The sequence below is a fragment of the Arvicanthis niloticus genome, chromosome 27, assembly GCF_011762505.2.
Source record: "Arvicanthis niloticus isolate mArvNil1 chromosome 27, mArvNil1.pat.X, whole genome shotgun sequence".
Taxonomy (NCBI): Eukaryota; Metazoa; Chordata; class Mammalia; order Rodentia; family Muridae; genus Arvicanthis; species Arvicanthis niloticus.
Window position 1 is genome coordinate 8,397,058 of NC_133435.1, and position 27,738 is coordinate 8,424,795.

At 37.4% G+C, this 27,738-nt stretch overlaps 1 protein-coding gene across 1 annotated transcript in view; it reads left to right on the plus strand.

The window, feature by feature from the left end:
• Positions 1–27,738, plus strand: part of Cntn5 (contactin 5) — a 1,035,258-nt gene that overhangs the window by 975,603 nt on the left and 31,917 nt on the right. The window contains exon 17 of the mRNA XM_076926087.1: positions 25,263–25,421. Within this exon, the coding sequence (XP_076782202.1) occupies positions 25,263–25,421 (159 nt within the window). The remainder of the gene's footprint in view (positions 1–25,262; positions 25,422–27,738) is intronic.

Genomic DNA, 27,738 nt, shown 5'->3' on the forward strand with positions numbered 1-27,738 from the left:
TGTTATTCCTATGATAACAACCCTTTCATCTGGCTGATATAGTATCTCATGAGAACATGACCCAGACAAAATTTTTATCTCGTTCTGGCATAAGCTGGATAGTCTTACTTTGAGGAAGTTGAGTTACCTCTTTGTGACTGAAGATTTTGCACTTTAAAAAAAAAAGTGGGGAAGAGAAACGAGAAGTGAAAATGCAAGGAGGCTGCCAAAGTGGCCCATTGGGTGATAGATAGCATGTACCACTCAAGCCTGTTGACCTGAGTACTATCCTCTAAATGCACATTATGGAAGAAGAGATCAGACTCTGCTAAGTCACCTTCTAGCCTCCAGTAACCCCATACACAAACACACAAGAAACATTATTAAAAGGAATGGGGGAGAATAAGAATGAGATGAGATTTCAGACCATAGCACGTTCCTCAGTGATTATGGTTCAGCCTTACAGAAAACAGAAATTCTTAAAGTCATCTTCAAGGTTAAGGAGAAACACTGAGCTTCATGGTGTGTAAGAGCAGAACGGTGATCCCAGTCCAACACACACTGGCTGAATAAACAGTGATATCAATGGCTATGTTCTGCAAGCTCAATCACAATGTGATTGTGGAGTCTGAAGGTGGTCAGGGCATTTTGCCTCCCTCCTGTGCTCACTAAAGCACTTCAAGGTCAACATCAAAAGCCCATCGAGGACTGGCTGGAGAGAGAAAGAGATGGTTCCAGACTTCGGAGGCTCAGCTGCTCGTTCATTTCATGTCATATGACAGCCTGTAACTTCAACTCCAAGGGATCTGGCACCTGCATCTAGCCTCTACAAGCATGCACACGCACATGCACAGGCACACTCACATGACACTTACAAGCACACATGCAATTAGCAGACATACATACATACATACATACATAGAAGTAATATATTTTTTTAAAAAATTGGAGATACAATTGAGTAAGGAAAAAATCTAAATGTACAAATTATATTTCAGGTAGAACTAGCAGAAATTTAAAAGTTGTAGTTTGAGCAGCACAGCCTTCATCTTGGTGTAAATTATCAGTGAAGTTTAAACCATACTACTCAGTGTTAGTTAAATATTAGCACTGATTCCATGGATGTTTAAATGGATATATATGACTATGCCTCCAGCTTAGTGGGCAATCATGATAACACACCTCATAAACCCAGCCTACGGAGGCTGAAGCAGGAGCATTTTGAAATCAAAGCCAGCCCAATTACTTATTGAAGTCCTGCCCTGAAAAGCAAAACAAACAGAAAGGTAGAAAGCCTTCAAAATAATGCCAAGAACACAAAAAGGTTCTAGAATTATTGTAAAATAGAAAAATCATATAAAATAGATAGGCCTTAAAGGTTGAAGCCAACTAGTATTAATGATTCCCCTAAAATTATGTCTTAAATTTTAAAATAGTTAGGTCAAAGGTACAATATATTGATGGAGAGAAGGCTTTTGGAAATCGCCGAAGTTACTTACCTCTCACCGCACATCAGCTTGCTCACCTGCCAGTGTTCTGATCTGGTTCTGTATTCGTTAATCACAGAAGACTGTAGCAGGGAACAGGTCTGATTTAATTACCTGTTTTGTTCAGGAGGTTATTGCTTCCTATAATTATTTCTTTTTTGCCAACTCAAGAAATAAGACTGTTATTACTAAACTTCATTTAAAGTATCTAATCACTCTTGCAAAAACATTTATCACTTAATCTGTACAAATCAGTAAATCAAAGCTTGACTATTTGCCTTAAAAGCTCAGCTCACAGGATGCTAAGTTAAACTAATAAGCAGCGTCCATCATAGTGCCATGAACAAGGTAGTCCACATTACAGGCTCTGTGCTAGCCATCCATTATAGGAAACATCTGCTGCAAATTAGTCCACTACAGTACCGATCTGTCTAAGTGCTTCTGCAGGGACCCGCCTTCGTCATCCCTGCAAATGAGTTAGATGGTAGCATCAAAATTTTACCAGGTTTGCCATCGCGCATGACAGCAGTCATCTTTCAGTCTGTGCTGAGACCTGGATGGAAACTGCACAGTATTTCATCCTACAGTTGCATAACAAACTACTCACAGGCTACACTGCTGGAGAACCACAAAGATGGTGCCTTTTCTACACTAGCTCAGTCATTGCCTGAGGAGGAGAACATGAGGTTAGACTCCTTAAATGGATGATGGATATATCCAATTAAAAATATGAAATTGATGATCTCCAAGAGCATTTTTGTCAACATTTGATCAATTCTGTGAAACATGTCCATCCTTTGGGGCATGTATCTTATAGAACATTTTGATTTCCAGGAAAACCATTAGAACCTTTGCAACAAACATATCCAAGTATATTAAGTACACACACACACAAACACACACACACACACACTCACCATTATTTATGGGGTTTTTGTTGTTGTTTTGGTTTTAAGGCAGCATTTAAAGTCTTAGACTAGGGTCGAACTTGCTATGGGATAGAGAATAAATTTGGCCTTTTAAGCATATATCCTCACTTTCTAAATGCTAGGATTATAGCCATGAGCCATCATGCCTATCTTCCCACATAAAATACACTAGAGAAATCTCCCTATGGTTTAATCTAGAATACTGTCAAAATTGTGGTCATATTAAAGATACAGCATTATACACAAATTACCTGACTTTGTAATTTGAAGTAATAATTCCAAATTCTCCTCATGGTATGTTTGTGCAAAATAAATCACAGAGATATACATAAATTATTCATAAGTGAACAGTGAGATTGGACAAAGTTAAGAGACCATATAGCTATATATTATTTTTTATCTGAATCTGTATTGCAGAATCATAATGAGCAGTGACAGCTCAGAGCATTAGATTTATAGAAAGCTGTGTGGGAACATGGTTCCCTGCATATTTTAGCACCTCATATGGTATTTTCCTACAGGATTTTTTAACTCATCTGTTCTCAAAATTTATGTGATGCTGGCTTAATGAATGAATTTTCAGAAAGCATCTGGGTTGCTTGAAATTTTAAATAAGCAAGTTCAATATTTTTAATTACTCTTGACAGTTGTGTACAATAGACCCTGAAATGTCTATTTTCCATTTCAGAAAGATCACCTTCACCTTCGATGGATGGACTTGCTACTTTTATGTTAACATATGTAAAGTTGTGTATGAATTGGATTCATGTAGAATTGCATTAAATATTTATGCATACTCCATGGCCTGAAATGTTTGATTAATTTCACTTTCACTTGAGGTTTGTGATAATTGACAGGAATTGCTTGTATGTTCTAGAAAAAAAAAAAAAGCAAAACAGCTACAGAATCGAATATTTTCAATACTGCTATGGGACATCTTTAAAGAAGATGGAATGCCCGTCCATAAATAACATGGTTCACTTTGGATTATAGCACATGGATATGTGTCAATCACATGGCTCTACTCAACCTCACTCAGAGTCACACATTCAAAGATAAACTTAGGATAAATGTTGTTAAGTTCTAGTTGGATAGCACTAGTGGTGAAGAAAGTGATGCCATCTTTGTTTTCCCTTAGAAGTAGAGAACTTCCCATATCCTAAATTAATTGCAGGAGAGCTGTTAATAACAGTTCCCTGGGGCCGGTCACAAACGCTGTGCAGCAAGTTCACTTTTTGGGCCATTTGTTAATCATCAAAATTAATATTTGTTACTAAAATATATTGCAAAAACAAATCCATGTGTTTTAGTAAAATTTGTTGATCCCCACCCCAAAATGGTTTTCTGTATCCTCAGGGGGCTTCCATCAAAGTGCCAGCCCTAAGATTTTTCAAAGTTTCTTTCCTGTGACTTTTCTCATATATGATCTAGACCTAAGTTAAACTCAGATGAAAATATGAAATCCTTCCTATGTCTTTCAAATCTCCCTGCTTTTGGTGCCTGATGGCCTTCCAAATGTTATCACCTCTCCTCCCCCTCCTCCTTTTTACCCCTCCAACTGCAGGAGCCTTCTGCTTCTCCAGCATGCCATACTTATTAATACTTCAAAAATCCACCCATAGGTGTTATCAGCTGAAAACTCCTGCTTACAGAATTGGCATAGCTGGCTGACTCATCATTACTATAAAGCTTCCAAGATAATGTCATCTACTTTTCCCTAATATGATTGTACTTTCCTCATTGCATTTATTGCTATATGAATCTATTCCACTCATCTATTTATTGATTTTTTTTTTTCTTACCCAAAAAGTAAAGCAGGAAAGGATGGGAAAACTCAATTTTACCGTCTTATCTGCAGAGTCCAGAACACAATAAATGTTTTCCTGAAATTACTGACAAATTACTCAATGTTCAAATGAATGAGTATAAAATTTGCTTTTGTTAAGATTAAATTTTTAAGGTTCATATAAATGAGAATGGAAAGAATATGACATAGCAATTGAGCAAATAATTTTCATGGACTTTTAATATGTCACCAGCAGGGACAAAGAAAGGCAAAAAGCCTTCAACAATTCATCTTGAAGCCTGACACTTCTATGTTTGTGAAGCCCTTAGGATTTTTTTGGGGGGGGGTGCTCCCTCCCACCTCTTATATTTCCCCATTTTTATAACACAATCTTTCAAAAGATGAAGATCTAATATTTAAAACCAAATACAAATAGCAAAGTATTGTTCACATTGGGAACAAGTTTAACAAGGAAGTGAAGGGAAAGGCTACATGACCTCTGAGACTGTTGTGTCCAAGGGAATAGTTCCTGAATTGGCCATTGATGTCACAGATAGCTAGAAGCCAACATTTTATTATCCTGCCCTACTTCCAGGTACAAATATCCTGTGCTGGAACCAGCTTGCCATGTATTGATCTCATACCAGGGACATGACATTTCCGACAATTTATTTAATATACTGAACTGGGTACTTCCACACACTGACTGAGTTTTCCTTTGAGTTTCATTTATGTGAATAGGCCCCATCTATGACAAACTTAATTCCTACATGAAAGCCCTAAGTTCATTGACCTGTTTCATGTCAGCTGCTACACCCCACCATGTCTGTTTCTCACCATAAGTAGGCGTTAGTCAAGAAGAACCACATGGATTTGTACAGGGAGCCCATAAAGCATTGCTCTCTTGTTCATAGAGATTGGCTCTCAGTAATGTTGAGCATTGTTACTACTGCAGAGTGATCCAGGTCACAGTCTTCACAATGGCTGCCTCATCATTCTCAAGTCTCTACTGGTTCAGACTTCTGTCTTGCCTTGCTTATACTCCAACACTGACAAAGAATTTGTATTTCAATTAAAATTTCATGAACTGGAAAGTAGAATAAAACTTGTCTATCCTGTCCAAAATTCCTTTTTGGTTCTACAATGGTTTTTCCAGAGTCTCAAGTCATGAACTTTTGGAACACATCCCTCTGACTTATCTTTCCTCATAAGTTCTACCATGTCCAGCCACCTCCAGTTTAGGAGCCTTTACTGTCTCTGTATTACCAGAATTAATTACAAATTAAGTACAAATGTACTGCCCCAGATGTCAAGTTCTTCCCTCAGTTTACATGCACTAACATCTCGTTACAAATCTGTGTTCCTTTCGTTACTCATTGATGGAAGGTTTATTCACAGCTTTATACCTGGAAGAAGACAGTGCCTGTCTAAGGACTTCATCCAAGATGTCTACTCAGCCTCCAGCTTTCAAAAGTGTCAAGGGTGGCCTTTTATTTTTGCCTTTATAGAGTACTTTATCCCAAATTTTCAGTCTGTTTTTAAATGAGTACAATAACAAAAAACGTATTATTGAGTTAAGAGTTTGTGACACCATTTTTGTTTTATCTTTGTTGTAAAAATACATTTTCTTTTTTTTTCATTTTTTATTGGATATTTTATTTATACTTCTGATGCCATCCCCTTTCCCCATTCCCCCCTTAGAAAACCCCTATTCCATGCCCCCTTTTCCTTTTTGCATTTATACACTTTTTAAAAATGTTAATCAAAAGCTTTATAAGTTTGGTAATGCTCAATCAGAGGTGTAACCCACTACCCAACCTAGATATATCAACTATCTTTGACTGGTGGAGATACATGAACATCTGCCTCCCTGTGTCCCTCCTCTTTCTCTCTCTGATCACATAGCTTCTCCTCTTCTTCTTCTCTTCTCCTTACTTCTTCTCTTCCTCTCAGTACTCCTTCCACCTTAGCTCCTCCTACATATCACCCTTCCTGAAATAATAAAACTTTTCTCTCAAAATACAATTAGAGCATAATTATGCCAATTTGTACCAGTGAGGTACAAGATAGTCCTAATACCCAGTCCATTATTTTGTTGACTAACCAGAACCTCTGTCATCTATCCTAAGTAAAACACTTAGTTCTGAACCTGGCTTTTTCCATGGCTTTAGAATGAATGTCAGCTGAAAACCATCCACTCAAATCTTTTCTCTCAAGGTAAATAGCCAGGATTGGCTATGAGATTATAAGTTTTCAACCCCGTCAGAAATCCAGAATAACTGAGTTAACTATAATTGTGGGAAGCACAAAGCATAGCTTTTAAACCGTAGCCAATTTATAGAGACCTCTGAACACCTGGACACTCCCTCTACTACAAAACATTGGAGCATCTGATCTTCCGCCTTCTGGCCCAGGATCATCTGACAGACCTTAGTGCTGCAAAATTATTAAGTGTTGATTACTCTGTCTAGGCAGATATAATCAGTCGACTATTCTGCAAGTATGTCCTTTTCTGGACAGTAATTTGTCTGTAGATGGAAAGAGGCAATTCTTGTCTAGTGGCTGTCTCACCACAACTGGAGTAACTCCAAAGATGCTCAATTCTTAGAATTCAATACAGGAAGTTATCAGGCTCAGACAGGTCTCTAATCAAAATGACATTAATACAGAAATGTTTGTCATGTCAATTCTGTGGACTTCTGATGTTTTGAAAACCAACTATCCATGTAAGGTAATCTGGACTGTTGTCTGTTAACTCCACTCAGGTATTTCTAAATAAAACATAGAAAACACCCTAACAATAATCTCCAAGCATTGAATTTGCTATCGTCCCTTAACTCACAGGCTAACCATCTCAAATCTGTTAAAAAAGTTAAAGAAGGAGTGAGTCTAAGCCTTGTATTCCTAAATGTGTTATACTGTACAATGCCTATGAGAGTAACAATATTCATCTTACTTTTATATCAAAAAGAAGCTCGTACCAATGAAAACCTTAAAATTTGTAATCAAAGTAAATTGATGCCATTTAAGAAATTATATCTTTATCTTGATAACAATTGTACAGATTTCTACCAATAGGTTATGGCTATGCAATAAATCCTAGCTAATCCTCTCTATTCCCACAAAACCACTACTTTTCCCTAGAAAGACAGCCCAACATTTACCACCTTAGTCCCGAAGCCCGAGGAATAGGGGCACTGACTCTTCATTAGCTTCTTCAAGCTGATTATGGGCGTTGAGATATTAGAAGAGGAGTGGGGGAGAAAGTAAATTGATTAGAAGAGGAGTGGGGGAGAGAGTAAATTGATAAGCCTCTGATGCTGTGTCTTCAATGCATCCAGATGGAATTCCAGGACCTCAGAGGTTTGAGCAGGTCTGCCCAGCTTTCTTGTTGAGTAGATACACCAAGGCTGATTATTCTGCAATATACAATTCTCAAAACAAATTTTAGTATCAAGATAGTTTTTTTTAAGAGAACTGACATTTTATTAAGGATGTTGGTTCTAACTGCTTTTCTTTTTTCCCCTCTTTTATTGGATATAATATTTACATTTCAAATTTTATCCCCTTACCACATTCCCCCCACCACCCAGGAACCGCTTATCCCATCCCCCCTCCTCCTGCTTCGATGAGGGTGTACACCCACCTACCCCCACTCCCCTTCCCCACCCTCAGATCCCCCCCGAATCAGTGTTCAGCCTTCATGGGACCAAAGATCTCCTCTCCCACCTATGCCCAACAAGGCCATCCTCCCCTACATATACAGCTGGAGTCATGTGTCCCTCCATATGTGCTCCTAGGCTGGTGGTTTAGACCCTGGGGAGCTCTAGCTGGTTGGTATTGTTGCTGTACTCATGGGGCCACCAACCCTTTAGGCTCCTTCAGTTTACTCTCTAACTTCTCCATTGGGAACCTTTGATCAGATTAATGGTTAGCTGCGAGTATCTGCCTCTGGGTATGTCAGACTCTGGGGAACCTCTAAGGAGACAGCCTTATCAAGCTGCTGTCAGCTTTCCCTTCCTGTCATCCATATCAGTGTCTATTTTTGGTGACTGCACATGGGATGAATACCCAGGTGGAATTGTCTCCATACAATCTCTCCTTCAGATTCTGTCCCATACTTTGTCTCGATATTTGCTCCCTTGGGTGTTTAGTTACTTCTTCTAAGAAAGACCTAGGCATCCACACTTGTTCTTCCTTCTTCATGAGGTTCATGTAGTCTGTTAGTAGAATCTTTGTTGTTTCAAACATTTGGGCTAATCTTCGCTTATCAGTGAGTAAATACCATGTGTGTTCTTTTGTGATTGGGTTACCTCACTCAGGATGATATTTTCTAGTTCCATCCATTTACCTAAGAATTTCTTGAATTCATTATTTTTAATAGCTGAGTAATATTCCATTGTGTAAATGTACCACATTTTTTCTATCCATTCCTCTGTTGAAGGGCATCTGGGATCTTTCCAGCTTCTGGCTATTATAAACAAGGCTGCTATGAACATAGTGGAGCATGTCTTTGTTATATGTTGGGGCATTTTCTGGGTATATGCCCAGGAATGGTATAGCTGGGTCCTCAGGTAGCTCTATGTCCAATTTTCTGAGGAACCACCAGACTGACTTCCAGAGTGGTTGTACCAGCTTGCAACCCCACCAACAATGAAGGAGTGTTCCTCTTTCTCCATATCCTCGCCAGCATCTACTATCACCTGAATTTTTGATCTTAGCCATTCTGACTGGTGTCAGGTGGTATCTCAGTGTTGTTTTGATTTGCATTTCCCTGATGACTAAGAATGTTGAGCATTTCTTAAGGTGCTTCTCGGCCATTCGAGTTTCCTCAGTTGAGAATTCTTTGTTTAGCACTGTACCCCATTTTTAATGGGGTTATTTTGTTGTTTGTGTCTAATTTCTTGAGTTCTTTGTATATATTCGATATTAGCCCTCTATCAGATGAAGGATTGGTAATGATCTTTTCCCAATCTGTTGGTTGCCATTTTGTCTTGTTGACAGTGTCCTTTGCCTTACAGAAGCTTTGCAATTTGATCAGGTCCCATTTGTCGATTCTTGATCTTAGAGCATAAGCCATTGGTGTTCTGTCCAGGAACTTTTCCCCTTTGCCTAGGTATTCGAGGGTCTTCCCCAACTTCTCTTCCATTAGTTTCAGTGTATCTGGCTTTATGTGAAGGTCTTTTATCCACTTGGAGTTGAGCTTTGTACAAGGAGATAAAAATGGGTTAATTTGCATTCTTCTACATGCTCACCTCCAATTGAACCAGCACCACTTGTTGAAAATGCTGACCTTTTTCCACTGGATGGTTTTAGCTCTCTTGTCAAAGATCAAGTGACCTTAGGTGTGCAGTTTCATTTCTGGGTCTTCAATTCTATTCCATTGATCTTCCTGCCTGTCTTTGTACGAATACCATGCAGTTTTAATCACTACTGCTCTGTAGTACAGTTTGAGGTCAGGGATGGTGATTCCCCCAGAAGTTCTTTTATTGTTGAGAATAGTTCTCGCTATCCTAGGTTTTTTGTTATTCCAAATGAATTTGTAAATTGCTCTTTCTATTGCTATGAAGAATTGATTTGGAATTTTGATGGGATTGCATTGAATCTGTACATTGCTTTTGGCAGGATGGACATTTTTACTAAGTTAATCCTGCCAATCCAGGAGCATGGGAGATCTTTCCATCTTCTGGGATCTTTGATTTCTTTCTTAAGAGACTTGAAGTTCTTGTCATACAGATCTTTCACTTGCTTGGTTAGATTCACTCCAAGATATTTTATTTTATTTGTGGCTATTGTGAAGGGTGTCATTTCCCTAATTTCTTTTTCAGCCTGTTTATCCTTTGAGTAGAGGAAGGCTACTGATTTGTTTGAGTTGATTTTATATCCAGGCACTTTGCTGAAGTTGTTTATCAGGTTTAGGAGTTCTCCGGTGGAAGTTTTAGAGTCACTTAAGTATACTATCATATCATCTGCAAATAGTGAAATTTTGACTTCTTCCTTTCCTATTTGTATCCTTTTGACTTCTTTTTGTTGTCTAATTGCTCTAGCTAGGACTTCTAATACTATATTAAATAGGTAAAGTGAGAGTGGGCAGCATTGTCTAGTCCCTGATCTTAGTGGGATTGCTTCAAGTTTCTCTCCATTTAGTTAGATGTTGGCTACTGGCTTGCTGTATATTGCTTTTACTATGTTTAGGTATGGGCCTTGAATTCCTGATCTTTCCAAGACTTTTAACATGAAGGGATGTTGAATTTTGTCAAATGCTTTCTCAGCATCTAGTGAGATGATCAGGTGGTTTTTTCTTTGAGTTTATTTATGTAATGGATTAAATTGATGGATTTCCGAATATTGAACCATCCCTGCATTCCTGGGATAAAGCCCAACTTGATCTTGATGGATAATTGTTTTGATGTGTTGTTGGATTCGGTTTGCGAGAATTTTATTGAGTATTTTTGCATCAATATTCATAAGAGAGATTGGTCTGTAGTTCTCTTTCTTTGTTGGGTCTTTCTGTGGTTTAGGTATGAGTGTAATGGTAGCTTCATAGAATGAATTGGCTAGTGTTCCTTCTGTTTCTATTCTGTGGAATAGCTTGAAGAGGATTGGTATTAGGTCTTTCTTGAAGGTCTGAAAGAATTCTGCGCTGAAACCATCTGGCCCCACACATTTTTTGGTGGGGAGATTTTTAATGACTGCTTCTATTTCTTTAGGAGTTATGCGACTGTTTAGATGGTTTATCTGCTCCTTGTTTAACTTTGGTACCTGGTATCTGTCTAGATAATTATCCATTTCATCCAGATTTTCCAATTTTGTTGAGTATAGGCCTTTGTAGTAGGATCTGATAATTTTTTAATTTCCTCTGTTTTTGTTGTTATGTCTCCCTTTTCAGTTCTGATTTTATTAATTTGAATACTGTCTCTGTGCCCTTTGGTTAGTCTGGCTAAGGGTTTGTCTATCTTGTTGATTTTCTCAAAAAAACAGCTCCTGGTTTTGTTGATATTTTGTATAGTTCTTTTTGTTTCAACATGGTTGATTTCAGGCCTTAGTTTGATTATTTCCTGCTGTCTACTCCTCTTGGGTGTATTAGCTTCTTTTTGTTCTAAAGCTTTCAGGTGTGCTGTCAAGATGTTAATGTATGCTCTTTCCATTTTCTTTTTGTGGGCACTTAGGGCTATGATTTTTTTCTCTTAGTACTGCTTTCATGGAGTCCCACAAGTTTTGATATGATGTGTCCTCATTTTCATTTAATTCTAAAAAGTTTTTAATTTCTTTCTTTATTTCTTCCTTGACCAAGTTATCATTGAGTAGAGCATTGTTCAGTTTCCAAGTGTATGTGGGCTTTCCGTTGTTTTTGTCTATGTCAAAGACAAATCCATGGTGGTCTGATAAGGTACAAGGGATTATTTCCATCTTTTTTTATCTGTTGAGGCCTGTTTTGTGACCAATTATATGGTCTATTTTGGAGAAGGTACCATGAGGTGTGGAGAAGAAGGTATATTCTTTTGTTTTAGGATGAAATGTTCTATAGATGTCAGTTAAGTCCAATTGGTTCATAACTTCTGTTAGTTTCATTGTGTCTTTGTTTAGTTTGTTTTCATGATCTGTCCATAGTTGAGAGTGGGGTGTTGAAATCTCCCACTATTATTGTGTAGGGTGCAATGTATGCTTTAAGCTTTAGTAAAGTTTCTTTTATGTATGTGGGTGCCCTTGCATTTGGGGCATAGATGTTCAGAATTGCGAGTTCCTCTTGGTACATTTTTCCTTTGATGACTATGAAGTGTCCTTCTTTATCTTTTTTGGTTACTTCTGGTTGAAAAACTGATTTTATTTGATATTAGAATTGCTACTCCTGCTTGTTTCTTAGGACCATTTGCTTGGAAGATTGTTTTCCAACCTTTTACTCTGAGGTAGTGTCTGTCTTTTTCACAAAGGTGCATTTCCTGTATGCAGCAAAATTCTGGGTCCTACTTATGTATCCAGTCTGATAGTCTATGTCTTTTTATTGGAGAATTGAGTCCATTGATATTAAGAGATATTAAGGAAAATGAATGTTGTTTCCTGTTATTTTTGTTATTGGCAGTAGAGATATGTTTCTATAGCTACCTTCTTTTAGGATTGTTGGAAGATTACTTTCTTACTTTTTCTAGGTTGTAGTTTCCCTTCTTGTGTTGGAGTTTTCCATCCATTATCCTTTGAAGTGCTAGATTTGTGGTGAGATATTGTGTAAATTTGGGTTTGTCGTGGAATATTTGGGTTTCTCCATCAATATTGATTGAGAGTTTTGCTGGGTATAGTAGTCTGGGCTGGCATTTGTGTTCTCTTAGGGTCTGTATGATATCGGTCCAGGATCTTCTGGCTTTTATGGTCTCTGGTGAGAAGTCTGGTGTAATTCTTATAGGTCTGCCTTTATATGTTACTTTGCCTTTTTCCCTTACTGCTTTTAGTATTTTTCTTTGTTTTGTACATTTGATGTTTTGATTATTATGTGGCGGGAAGTATTTCTTTTCTGGTCTAAAGTATTTGGAGTTCTGTAGGCTTCTTCTATATTTATGGACATCTCTTTCTTTAGGTTAGGGAAGTTTTCCTCTATAATTTTGTTGAGGATATTTACTGTCCTTTAAGTTGGGAGTCTTCCCCCTCATCTATACCTATTATCCTTAGGTTTGACCTTCTCATTGAGTCTGGAATTTTCTGTATGTTTTGGGTTAGTAGCTTTTTGTATTTTGCATTTTCTTTGACAGTTTTGTCAAAGTTTTCCATGGAATCTTCTGCACATGAGATTCACTCTTCTATCTCTTGTATTCTGTTGGTGATACTTGTGTCTATGACTCCTGATCTTTTTTTTTTTAGGTTTTCTATCTCTGGGGTAGTCTCCCTTTGTGGTTTCTTTATTGTTTATACTTCCATTTTTAGATCCTGGATGGTTTTGTTTAATTCCTTCACCTGTTTGGTTGTGTTTTCTTGTAATTCCTTAAGGGATTTTTGTGTTTCCTCTTTAAGTGTTTCTATCTGTCTACCAGTGTTCTCCTTAAGTTCTTTGAGATTGTTATTTATGTCTTTCTTAAAGTCCTCTATCATCGTCATGAGAAGTGATTTTAATTCTGAATCCTGCTTTTCTGGTGTAATGGGGTGTTCAGGGCTTGCTATGATGGGGAAACTGGGTTCTGATGATGCCATGTAACTTTGGATTCTGTTGCTTATGTTCTTGTGCTTATCTTTGGCCATCTGGTTAACTCTAGTGCTGCCTGTACTTGCTGCCTCTGACTGAAGCCTGCCTTTCCAGTTATCTTGCTTGTGTCTGATCTCCTCGTCGTCCAGATGTCTCTGTGATCTCCTCCAGCTGCACTGAGTACAGTGGTACCTCTAGGATGCCTCAGGATATGGTGCCTCCAAGGTAGCAGTCCAGCTAGGTGTCTGCTGTTCTGGGTGCAGTGTCTTCTCTAGGATGTCTCAGGATAAGGTGCCCACTGATCTGAGTGCAGTGGCTCCTCTAGGATATCTCAGGATGTCTGACGCTCTGAGTTCAGTTGTTCCTCTGTGGCTCTGGGTTGAGTGGACCTTCCAGAATGTCTCGGGTGGAATCCGGGGTCCACACAAGAGCAGACAGGGCAGATGTCTGATCCAGGCCTCAGATCCGCAAGAGGGGTGGAAGGAGAGTGCTATTCCACTGGGGCGGGGGGCGGGGGTTGGCTATCAGCTGGAATCTGAGCGCTCCCAGCACCCAGCTATGAGCTTAGGGCAGTGTGTGGGTCTTCCTACCTATGGTTGTGGGATCCCTGGAGCCTCCAGGATGTCTCCCTTTTTATCCGGGGTCCACACAAGAGCAGAACGGGCAGAGGTCTTGTAAAAATACATTTTCAATACTTTGTTAAAATTTGTGGTTACATAACTACATTGATTATAGTACTGTCTATTTAGAGATTCCAAAGTCTCTATCCAACAGTGATATATATTTAAACCATTTTAATGGCTTCACTGAATTTTTGCATTTGTCTAAATGGCTGTTTGCTTCTAGTTGGCCAGCTGTTCTGTCAGGTTTCCCAGTTGGTTTGTCATTTCTCAATTCTAAAATGTTTATTTGCCATAATTAGGTATTTTCAGAGATTCCTGTTTCAGGTTGTTTATGTTAATGTAACCAGTCTGTAGCAGAGATAGATAATGATTCTAGTTTTTATCCTTTATAAATAAGAAGAGCTCTCAGCTATTCTGTATAAGAAATGGTACTCTGTGGCAAGCAATATAAAATCTAATTCCAATTGGCTTAAAAGATATGAAATTTATTGGTTCTGAGGATATGAGGTTAAAATAGGTTTTTAGTTGGCAGATCTAGAGTCAGCTTTTCTTCAAGGACTGAAATTGTTTTCACCTCTCTACACTACCATCTATTTTGCTCACCCTCCTGTGTGTCTGATGTTTAAGAACATCAATTGACTTCCAAGAATGGCAGAGACTAAAACCTTTGTTACAGACATAAAGAGTGTGGTCATACCTCCCAACTAGGGAATATACAGGTCTATACTCAATTCTAAGTAAGTCCGTTTAAGGCAACGTCTTTACTCCTGAACCAGTATCTATCAATATAAATGGACTCATCCATGGCTTTCTGAATCTATTAGTATCAGTGGCAGCTGAGGTTGAAGTGGCAGTGAAGCTTGAGGTGAAGCAAGACATCTTATGTAATAGTAAAAGAGAGAAAATACTCCTTCCCTACACCATGTTGGGATGGGCCGAGTAACTATCAGGGAATCAACTGGAGAGGACACTTCATCTCTAAACCTACTCTCCATTGACAAAAACAAAAATGCCTGCCTCCTCCCTGCCCCATCAGAATATCTTTTGATCTTTTAAGGTATACATATTCTCTCAGTGCAGAGGAATGTGGAGCATGCTATACAGTGATGGATATTATAAGGTTGTAACTAGGATAACATCTGGAGATAAGAATCGGAATCAAACTGACTTTTGGGAGACTAAGAGCTTAGGTGTTACCTCTACTTTCTGAGGTGGGGTGTTTCATTTGTGAAAGATTTTATCAGTACAAAGTTTATTGATAAAGATGAGAGAAATGAGGGTTTAATTTAGTGCAGAGCCTTCTACTTATGAGTAGGCATGAAATAACTTTTCAGTTAGAAATATAAGTATGATGATGATGATGAGCCATTTTAAAACTCTAAGTCTCTTAGAAGATACTGTACAATCTGCTGCTGACAGTACAAGAAATGCTCATGTGTATTTTTTCAAAGAAGTTTTAATGTTAATCCTTATATGCTGCTGTTTGTGAGATTTCTTTTGTGGACACACAACACAAACCTTGACTCATCCAAGACAGAAAAGCAAGGGCAGACTGACCAGAGTAACCATTCAATCAAAGTCCTATTTGATACACCAATTAGTTCATAGATTTTACATTAGAATAGACACAGGTGTTACTTCCAAGAGCCCATCTTCCTGGAGATTTTTCAGTCTGGAGAAATTTGCTAGATAAGAAATTTATGGGTTGTTTTCATCAGCAAATTACATTAAGAGGTTATAGTGTCTAAGTTACCAAGAAGTAAAAGGTCTACCCATTTCTAGTATTTATCAATTTCAAAATACCTTTTAAGGTTATCTAGTATAATACTCATGATAAGACCACAAGTGCCACTGTTTTATAAACTATCAAGAAGCTAACGCATAGCAGGTTCAGAAATTTTTCCAAATCCCCAAAGTTTTCAAATGAAAGGGTTAGTTCCAGGATAGGATCTTCTGATTTCTTGTCTGACTCCCACTAAATAATTCTTCTTTTTAAAAAATACACAAAATATATATACACTATATATTGGAACTTGCTAGATCTCATCCACAAATTTTAACTTCTCAAGCTCTATCTACAAACCTACAAATTCCATGGCTTAGGAAAAACTCAGAAAATCTATGTCATACTAGAGAATGCCAGAAATTTCTCTGCTCATTGAGGTTTGAAACACACTAACAGCCTTCCCCTTAACGACTAGAAATACATTATTGACAGGTGGATACCTGGTTAGCAACATTAAACAAGGATGAGATTTCTATTTTCAAATATACATATTTAATCTTCTTTCAGAATACTTCCATGAGGAGGTTTTTTTAAGTATATTTCCTGTTTTTAATATCCAGATTGGTCAAAAGTAATGGTGTTCAAATATTAAGTCAAAAGATATTCCAAAATGGTTTGCTATGAAACATTTTTACTTATTTATTATAAGTGTATATCATAATATGCTGTTTTAAGTAGTATCCTAAGCTCTGGCAATAAAATATCAAAAATATCACATGTGCAATTTCTGTACCAAAATTCTGTGTGTAATTTCCAAAGAGGGAAGTAAGCACTCATAAATTACTCTTGAATGGATAGTTTCTATTTGACACTTCAGCTCTGAATGAATAGTACATGGTGTAATAAACACAGAAGCCAATAGCTTTGGCCAGACAGGGTAGTCAGGGAAGTCTAAAGAGACAAAGCTTGAATAGTACACTGTATGTACAATCTAGGAGGATGATGTTCAAAAGGTGAGTTGACATGAAACAGCAGTTTCAAACAGAAGAACTGGGTAATATACATGATAAAGAGATAAATAAAGAGATAGATGAGTCAAAATGATGATGATATTGATTAAATAATTATAGATAGATGACCAATGATTGATAAATGATAGAAGGATAGAGATAATAAATAGATAGATGGTTAGTTTATAGACATAAATAAATGATTGATAGACAATAGAAGATAAATAGAGATAGATAGATAGATAGATAGATAGATAGATAGATAGATAGGCAGGCAATTAATAGGCAGATATAAATAAATGCTGAGATTTACCAAATAGTTAAAAGCAAAATGATTTTTCAAAAACCCATTATACCTACTTATTTCTCCTTTCCATCCTTGACTATCCATGGTAAGATGAACAGGCTAGTCTCATGGGATTAAGCACATTAGGAAAGGCTCAATTTAATTAGGTGAGCAAATAGTAAATAATCTAAAGCACCCTCCCTCCTCTCTTTCTGAGGGATATAAGTGGCAACAAGCATTTTATAGAAACATAAAACAAGCTCAGCACAGTAGTACAGGAAGCTGAACTTGTCCAGCCCAGGATTTCCACAAAGTTATATGTCCATAACATACATACATCCATGTATAATAATGAACATGCTATCAATGACATGTTCTCTGAGTAAATATATACTCTTTTTCTTTGTAATTGTAAAGGTGTAACTCAACAACCACTTGTTAACATGTTTATTAATATGTATTAATATATAGTATACCACAAAATCAGTCATAGTATTGATTAATATTACTTTTGATGATAGACAAGACTGTTCAGATTCTCACACCTGTAATACCCATACTGAGGAGGCTGAGGCAAGAGGACTCCTATGAGTTCCAGGCCAGTGTGAGCTACAGTAACAGTACCATGCAAACACACACATGCACATGGAGTACACATACATACATACAAACATACATATATAATACATACATATGTGTATGTATGTATGTGTGTACATATATACATATATCTTTTATTTAAAAATGTATTGTTTATTTTCAGTTGAGTCTATACAAAGTGGTCCTTTGTTTTGTTTTGTTTTTCTGGTTGTCCACGTGTTTCTCTCTCTCTCTTTCTTTCTTTCTTTCTTTCTTTCTTTCTTTCTTTCTTTCTTTTTTTTTTTTTTTTGTTTATTTGTTTTTTTGTTAACAATCCAGCCATTGTCCTCCTTGTACTGGTAGCTCTTTGTCAGTGAAGAAGTTACATGATAGAAATAACACAAGTAAGAGTTGTTTGTGTGTTCAGTAGATGTGACTGTCATCACCCAATATTTACAGAACTGACCATAGGATTATGGGAGGCAGAGTGTATTTGTAGTTAGGAGGGCAATTATAAAAGCATAAGTAGAAATGAAATGTCAAAAAACATGTTATTTGTATCAAGTTTTCACTTTAAATTTAACCGAACTTAAAAAAGTGAGTTCTATTTAATATTTGGAGTCCCAGAAACTTTAGTTCTTCCTCTTAAATTTTTCACTTTGGGAAAAAGACTAGGACCGCCCCGCCACACATAAAAAAATGAAAATAAACTGAATCGTTTCATAATATAAAAATAATGTTTTACAGTGGGATATTTTTGAAACATGAAATCTTTAAATTAGGAAGAACTTATGATTAGTCTAGAGATTTCTAGAGAGCTACGTTGCATAGAGGTGGCTCTACCCTTGAGGAGGGACTCTTCATCTCCTCTGTGAAGTATTGGACAGAAAGGCAACTTTAAATCCTGCCCTGCAGCTGCTGTCCAAGACTGGTAGGGAGAGTGGAGAAGAATACCACAGGAAGCCTGTGATCCCAGTGTCACCGCCTGGACTAATTTGCCTTGTTGTGGACTAAAGCTTATCCCTACCTCCATTCGTGTATTGTACCCCCAAAAGAGCAGTGGGGCTGTCTTAGCATCAGTTTGGAGCTAAAGGACACAACTTCCTGATGAAAAAAAAGAATGGAATCAGACTGGATGACTCCAGTTATTTAAAAATTCTCAGGCTCTGTCACGCTACTTAATTAGTGTCTGAAGTAGTGGGTTCTTGTTTCAGGTCACTATCAGAATAATAACAAGCTTTAAGTTGCAAGGAGACAGATCCTTTTCCCCATGTAAAGTCAGCACCTCATGGAGAAAAGAAAATGTTTTGCTAGGAGGTACCAAGGGCAGATAGCTTCTTGGATAGGGATAGGAGCCCAGGTCAACATCCCCCTCACAGTGCTGATGCTGACCTAAATGAACATAGGCACGTTCTGTGAAAGCTGCCTCAGTGTCTGAAGAAGAATCAGAATACATTGTAAAAAATCAATCCTTTTGCAATTAAAAATAATCAAAGAGAAAGGAAAGGAAACTTGTCAAGTGAGCAATAGGGAGTTCTCACATCATAGCATTTCTCAGGGACCTTGATGAGGGAGCACTGAGCCCAGAATCATGCAGCTTCTGCCTCTCCTTTCTAAGAGTCCTCAGCCTGGGGACATAAAAAAGACCATGGCTGCCATTGTAACCAGTCACTTTTCCAATAAAGTATTCTTGTTAGTCTTCCTATTCATCAACAAAGTATTCATCTTACTGTTCCTATTTAGCATAACAGTAGCATCCCTCTCCACCTGGGGTGGGATTCTGATTGCTGTGCATCTGTCCTTATAGCTCCTTATAGAATGTCCTGAGATTCCTATGAACTGAGTGGTACCTATCTCCTACGCAGACACTAGCCATTCTCATAAATCTATCGGCATTAAGGCCTTTGTCTTTTGATAATCTGTTTTCAAGGATCATCTTCTGTAAATTATCTGCAAAAACCTTTCAGAAAACAAAAATGTTTACTAGCTAATTTGATTTAAAAAAAAAAAAAAAAAAAAAAAAAAAAAGAAACAGAAAAAAAAAAAAAACGCAGGGCCATTAGGAACAAACTTTTAAAAACAAAGACAGTTGATACATTAATATGTTAATGAATTCACCCACTCTAAATATAGAGAGCAAGCTAATTGAGCCAGCAGTCAGCATATATTGTCTAAAAATATTTTCTTTATGAATAAAGCATTGATAAGCCAATATTAATATAATAACAGTAAATTGTTTTCACCTCTATTATAGCTGAAAATTATGGTTAATTTTTTAAAAAAGGAAATCACACCACCAGATTATTTTAGAGTAGCATTGCAATAATCTATTCATAAGAAATCTTTCATATTTATAAGGATTTCCTATTTATAAGGGAAAAATTATTTTCCCATAGGCTACAGAGCTCAAAGTTTCTAACAAGGCTTACTATGAAATCCTTTTTTTCTCTTCTCCATTTGGTAGCTATTCTGTCATTTTTATTGCCGTTCTAAACCTGACTAAAAAATCATTAATGCAAATATGCTTTTTAAGAAGAAACCATTACAGAAGCTCCCAGTGCAACATGACGGCCATGTTTTAAAACATTCTTTTCCTTTGTTATACAGCATTATTCAGATCGTAGCCTCTTCTAACCTTCCATCTTTTTATCATTCTCCCATCTTTTCCTTTCCTTCATCTGTTCTTTCCCAAATATTTTCTAAGGGTCTAGTACATGTCAAATACCAATTTGACTATTCATAAGAGTGTAAATATTAGGCAAATGATTGCGAACAATGGAAAAACTGTTTCATGAGGTACAAAATGCACTTTTTAATTGTTAATCATTTTATTCATTTACATTTCAAATGATATTCCCCTTCCCCGTTATGCCTCCATAATTCCCTCATCCCATTCCTTCTTCCCTTTGCCTCTATGAAGGTTCTCCTCCACCTACTCACCCACTCCCACCTCACCTCTCTAGCATCCCCCATGCTAGGGCATCAAGTCTTCCTACTCTCTCATTGATGTCAGATAAGACCATCCTCTGCTACATATATATCTGGAGTCATGGCTCTCCCCCACGTATAATTTTTGATTGGTGGTTTATTCCCTGGGGCTGGAGAGATGGTACAGTGCTTAAGAACACTGGATGTTCTTCCAGAGGTCCTGAATTTAATTCCCAGCCACCACATGGTGGCTCACAACCATCTGTAATGGAATCTGATGCCCACTTCTGGTGTGTAGATATACAGGAAGACAAAATGCACTCTTGGAGCACTTAAAAGTGGTGGCCACTACCTGGTCTATCTTTGTGTGAAAAGTTTGCCTTTGCCACTGCTTTTTGATACACTGTGTACTGAAAGCTAATCTTGTCTCCCCTACCAAATACCATGGCACTCAGTAGACATTTCCTTGTTAAGTAGGTTATCTTTAAGATAGCACATATGTGACTTCCTCTACAACAGTGGTTCTCAACCTTCCTATTATTGACTCTTCAATACAGTTCCTCATGTTGTGGTGACCCACAACCATAAAATTATTTTCATTGCTACTTCATAACTACTTCATAACTACTTGCTACTGTTATGAATTGTAATGTAAATGTTTCCTAATAGTCTTAGGTGACTCTTGTAGTAAATGTGCTTTTGACTCCCCAGAGGGATAATGACCCACAGGTTAAGAATCTCTGCTCTAAAATGTAACCTGAAAGTCATTTTAGAAGTAGCACTCTCATACTGAGGACAGAAAAGAAATAAGTCTGGGAAGGGACTGGAGACAGGCTTGGTGCTGAGGGGCACTGGCTTCTCTTCCATGGGACCAGATTCAGTTGCAGGCACCCACACTATGAATAACAATGATCTGTAACTCCAGTTCCAAAGTATCCAATGCCTTTTCTGACCCTTCAGCAATGAATATACAGACATGTAAGTGAATACTCATACACATAAAACAAAATAAATCTTTTAAGAAAGAAATATGCATAAAAATAAAGTTTAAAAGTGCTATTTTCTCATCTCCAAGTAATAAGTTAGTGCATTTTTCTGGTATTTTTCTCCGCATATTTAACAAATTACTATATACAATTTTGCATTATACATTTTTCGACTCCAGGAAGAACGTTTTCTTAAATAGACTCTAATATTAACTTAATGGCTGCTTAACATTCTGTCACAAGGATTTATAATTTAAATATTACATGATTACTGAATAATAAGTTGTATAGTGATTTACAATTATACATGAGTGATCAGCCAAGATGGTATAATGGGTACATAAATCTTTATTACTGGTTAGTTTGCTACAGAATATATGTTGGTAAGTAGATGCAAATAGAGAAAAGTTCTTGAAGATATATGAAGAAGAAGAAAGTAATATTTCAGTTGAAGCATGAGAAAATACTGAATAATTATTAGCTATAATCTTAAAATATGCTAATCATCATCTTTGAACTTTAGTACTCAGAAGGAAAAATCATTTGCTCTTACAGAGACTCAGTTCCCACTTGACCTTAACCTTGCATGTCGGCCTTTGTAAATAAATGTACGTTGAAGAGATTGCTGAAGTTTAAAAGAATACTGGCATACTATAGATGAGATAAAGAAAAAATTGACCATGATTTCTTATATAAACACATCATTGAAACTTCTAAACTGTTTTAAAAGCCTCTCAGGAGCCCTTTCTCAGAGTTCCCTTTAAGCGAACCCACACAATAAATAATTTTTAAGCAGGTTCCAATTAGCCATCATTGTCGTCCAACTGAGTCACTTTAAAGATCCACGCACCACATCTCTCTGGACTTGAGCAGCTGACAGGCCCAGCCAATCCATCCTAACATTTTCTCACACGCATGCCTACAGACGCAGAAGGTCTTTGATGGCTGCCTCCATTGTGTCTGGTGCCTGGGCTGAACTCACTGGGAGACCCGGGAACAAGTTAAATGTTTCTTCCTATTCACGCCTCTGTCAAAATGGCTGTAGAGTTCCTTACAGAATGGTAACTTCAGTATGATTTGACTTCAAAACTGCCTACTAGCCTAAACTCTAACAATTATTTCAGAAGGATGAACAAATATCAAAAGCTTCTAATGAGTTCTCCTGAAGAGCTGAACAGTATTTGACATTTTTACTATTATGAATAGAGACCAATGGTCATGGGCCAGCCCAGCTTCAAAGAGGGGAAGAGTAGAGTCCACTGTTCAATGAAGGAATGAATTGCATTGACAGAAAGGAAAGGGGATGTTGCCAGTTACCCTATGCATGGACTCCACCTGCTGTCCATCGGGCACCTGTCTCTACTGAATAGCTCATATTTCACCTGCATGTTTCTTTTACACACACTTTCTCTTTCCTTTCTTCATTGGAAACTCTTTTCCATATTAATAGTTAAAGGAAGGTCTGTATTTCCCTTACTACTTTCCAAAATCAGATTTTGCTATCAGATCCATAAGGATTGTGGCAAGTAATTTCCTTCCATTAGGATAGATGCCACATTTACAGTGCCTAGCACAAAACCAAATATGCTGCCTGAATAATTATCAACTGGATAGTCTTTTTGAAGTTCAAGATCACCTCTCTAAAATAGTAAAGTAATAATTAATGTCTAGGAAGCATATGACGTGTCACCTTAATGTATTATAAGGTAGATAGAGTATGGTATCTATTGGTACCATTGTAGTAATCAAATAGCCATCATAATTTTGGCATAATTATATTGTTCTTACGGAAGTTTCCCTATACTCCTGTCTACAGTTTAACAACTTCCTACACACCTTCTTCAATATCTGCATCTCTTTGCTTTCCCACACTATGCCAAATTAATGATTTTAACATAAATATCGCTGTGCTTTAACATAGGCATACACAATCCTGGGATTATCTACACTAATAATCATATCCTGCACTTTATGCCCACACATCAATTTTTCACTCAAAACTATCCCACCTACACACACATTCAAATTCTTCCAGTTGCCCATCACGACACAAGCCCTACTCTTTGGTGTTTTTTAATAGTCCAGTTTCCCATTTATGTTATTCTAAGCTATTAACATCTTCCTGACTTCTCCTGAGTCCCACAGTAACTCTCATTTTCTACATCTTTGATGACTAGCAGTGAGGCTTATCCAAACTTCAACCTATCCTTCTGACTTCTTTCCTAGACCTGGTTCTGGCTGTTCAAAATGTGCTTATTTGTTCAGTTTCTCCTTCATAATGACATGATCCCGCTAAACCTGAAAAGTCATTGTGATTATCTGTATTCTCACTTGCTTCCTTTCATTATGTGTCTACTCAAGGCCTTTCCTGACACCCTCCTGTTCCCAAGCTCGCTTTCACATACACACAGCCTCCACTTGGAGGCTCAGTGAAGAAAACAATGATTACCTTCTAGAACAAGCTCTGTGTTTCTTTCCTTGTTATTTCAAAGTCATTCTGTGTTTCATTATTTCACCATTCTTTCTATCAATTCACTTCAACAAAAACTGCCACTTCTCAAGGCTTTGCACTGCTCCTTTGTTCACAGCCCAACTCTATCACCTCCATGATAGAATAGTCTCTAACTTTCAGTCCTCGGCTCTCAGCAAACCTGCTCAGTGAAAAATACTCACATACTGTGTCTCTTTAAAATGCCATTTGTGTGTCAAGGCTTTAAAGTGCTCTAGCCCACTGTTCCTTTCTCTAGTTTGTAGATCTCTTGATCATCAAATCCAGAAAGTAACTTGCCAAATACATATCAATTCATAAATTAGTGAAATACTTCTAGGTGTATATGCTTTATGCAATATAGAAACAATTCTACAACTTGCATAGTCCACATTATGGATCATGAGTATAAAAACAAGAAAACAGCTGTTTCCTTTAATCAATGAAATGTAAATAGACATACATTTTAATACACTTAACATTGATTTTTAGGCATAATTAACTAATGAGACATTTCCCCATGAAATTGTATTCTGGTTATTTCTTGAAAACAAAATCTACTCAGATGTTGTCTACTTCTGTGTCTATCAGTTGTCTCTGTTCTATACTATCCATTAAAGATAAAAATATCTAAACCTCTGTAACTACCATTCTGCTTCATCACCCACCCTAAAGCAACAAAATCACAGCCTCCTTTGAATTCTCACAAAGCACTATGCATACTTCAAGTTTGTTGAATGTCCTTACTTTCTTCACAGTACCACTATTTCAGAATGTTCTGCAACCTCTTGGCCAAAATGTGAATTGTTCAAGAGAACACATTGCATGGCTTGCACACTGTAAGGTTTCTGAGCTAGAACATTAACTCCATCCACCTATAGCTCTTTATTATAAATGGTATTGTGTCTGTTCCTGAAGCATTGCCTGCCTGTTGCTGCCTCTGCCTGTTAGTTGTGATTGATTTTAACAACCACGGTTTATATTGATATTCGTATCTTTGTGTCTGCTTCTGATTATTTTTCCCTTTTCTATAAAATATAATGCTAATTGAAAGTTGCCTCCAGGCACAAAATGTCAGAAAAAAAATATAATACAAAATTAAGTTACTCTACAGAAATTCTAGAAAATGACTTCTATCCCATAACTTTCTGCTGTTAATTTTTATTACTAAGTATGTATTTTGTTAAGACAATCACATCATCTGATGGGATCCACATTGGACATATGATGTCTTGTGGCTGCTTATGATGCCCTGCACTTAGCTTTATCCACTATCTTGTCTGTAGGTCCCCCGGGGCCACCTGGAGTGGTCATAGTGGAGGAGATTACAGAAAGCACCGCCACCCTCTCATGGAGTCCAGCCACTGACAACCACAGCCCCATCTCTTCCTACAACCTTCAGGCTCGCAGCCCCTTCTCCCTGGGCTGGCAAACAGTGAAGACAGGTAAGAGGTCCACAGACAGTCACAAAAACAGCACCTTAGAGCAGCAGGTGCGTTGACTTTAAAGCTCACTCAAAATCATTTGTCAACTGTAGAAAGCCATTATTCTTTAGAACATTGAGCTCCACTCTGCCTTCTAAATGCAAGCCCCCTTCCTCTCTTCTGTTCACAGTTTAAAAAAAAAAAAGGCCAAATTGTGTCTTTGTTTGTGAATTGAACTAACTTTCAGATTCACAAATAAGTGGCAAAAATGACATTATGCACAAAATCCCTGTGGAGCCACTCCCCAGCTTCCCTCAATTATCACAGTGTATATGACTCAAGAACAGTTATCAAACCAGAAATGGGACATTGAGCAGTGCTCTTGGGTAAGCTCCAGGGCTCCCTGGGAATCCATCAGTTTGATTTACAGTTGTTTTCAGGATGCAGCTCTAGGGAATATTTTGCATTCTATTATATAAACACATATACACAGAGAGGGGTTAGGATATAGAACTTCCCACGTCTCAGAAACTTCTGCTGTCTTTATAACCCCATGTCAGTTTTATTTATAAAATAAAAATCTAACATAACTGTGTGTCTTAAAACAGTGGATCATCTTAATGTATGCTTTTAATGCGGTTTCTGTTTTAATGTTATTATTTTAATTATTTTCATCACTAATAATTTCCTTTGAATATAATAAAACTAACTTTCGCCAAGCTTTGTGATGTTACTGAAATGGTGGCAATGGTATGGAATGTCACACTACCCAATGGCTGTTATGAACATACTTAGCATCATATTCAAATAAACTCTAAGACCAGAAGAAAAGTTTTCAGAAGCAGAGTGGGGCTGGGTGTTTCTGCTGTATTTTAGAGTTAATTTATCTGCTCAGAAGGAAAATATAAAAATCAAGCTAGACATGATGGTATATCCCTACAATCTCAGCCCTTGAGAAGAAGAGGCAAGAGGGCTGCCATATATTTCTATATCCAGCCTAGGCTACATAAGAAGCTTGGAGCCAAATGGGCTATGTACGTATCAAATGGGCTATGTATCAAAACCCTATCTCAAACAAGAGCAAATAAGTAATGTGAAAATCATCAAGATGATGTATGACTTCATTAAGAATGAAACTAAAATTCAGTGTTGTAGGTATGGAGTGGCCTATGGTGTCTACATAAATGAACTTTAGCACAAATTTAGCTTCACTCAGATTACAATTATGTTGAGAGAAATATATAGTTTCCTACAGAACATAATTCAAATCTTACTTAATATTAGGTTGCTACATGAACTTAGATATCACTGTGGTTATCATTATCATGTCCTATGTATGTACACATGTTTCTCATAAATATTTACAACACTAACGTCATTCTGGGATCCACTATAACTGTATAGGATAATTGTAGCCCTCAAGAAAGGAGAAAAATGATCTGGGTTGTTAGACATGGGAAGAACACAAATCCAAATCTCATAAGCAGATTGATTGATAAGTATGGGGACCCAAGTGGAGGAGTTAGAGAAAGAACTGAAGGAGTTGAAGGAGTTTGCAATTCAATAGAAAGAACAACAATATAACCCAACCAGACACCCCAGAGCTCCCAGCAACTAAAACACCAACCTAAGAGTACACATGGAGCTACCCATAGCTCCATGTATTCTCACACATGCCATTCCCCCTGCCACCGCATGTCACACAGACTGCTCAGCTTACTTCTGGGAGAGATGCTTAAGAATACATTTTGTTTCTTCAGTCACTCAATGATTTCCTAACTCATTTTGTCTTATAGTCTGCTTAATACAGCCATGAGTTCATGTTCCTTAGTTAACCCTATTCTCGTCCTGCCCGTCATTATATTAATGTTGTTCTCTTGATGCATCAGTTTCTACAGGAGGTGGGGAAGATTAGGAGGAAAAGTTATTTTGTGGCTGTTGATAATTCTGTACTAGAAAGTTACTTCCTTATCTTTCTAAAATAATTTTAATACTGGAGACACTTTGAAGTTATAGCTCTGATTTAATGTTCTTCATGCAAGTATTTATTTTTTAAAACCAAGATTATGTTTTATTTGTAAAAAAATGTATTTTTCAAAATTATAACACTTTCAATACTCATTTTGTTCTACTCTTCATAGAGGGAAGGATCTTGCAAATTGATTCTTCATCAGATTCTCTTGTCCAAAACTCAGAATTCACTGAAACAGTGCTGAAGGCACACTATCCCCTGGACAGGTGCGCAGGCGTCCTCACGTCCTTGGTGACCTAAAGAAGGTGTTGTTAGTGCTTCTCAGCCTTGGCCTTCTGCCTAATCTAGCCATGATTTTAATGTCTA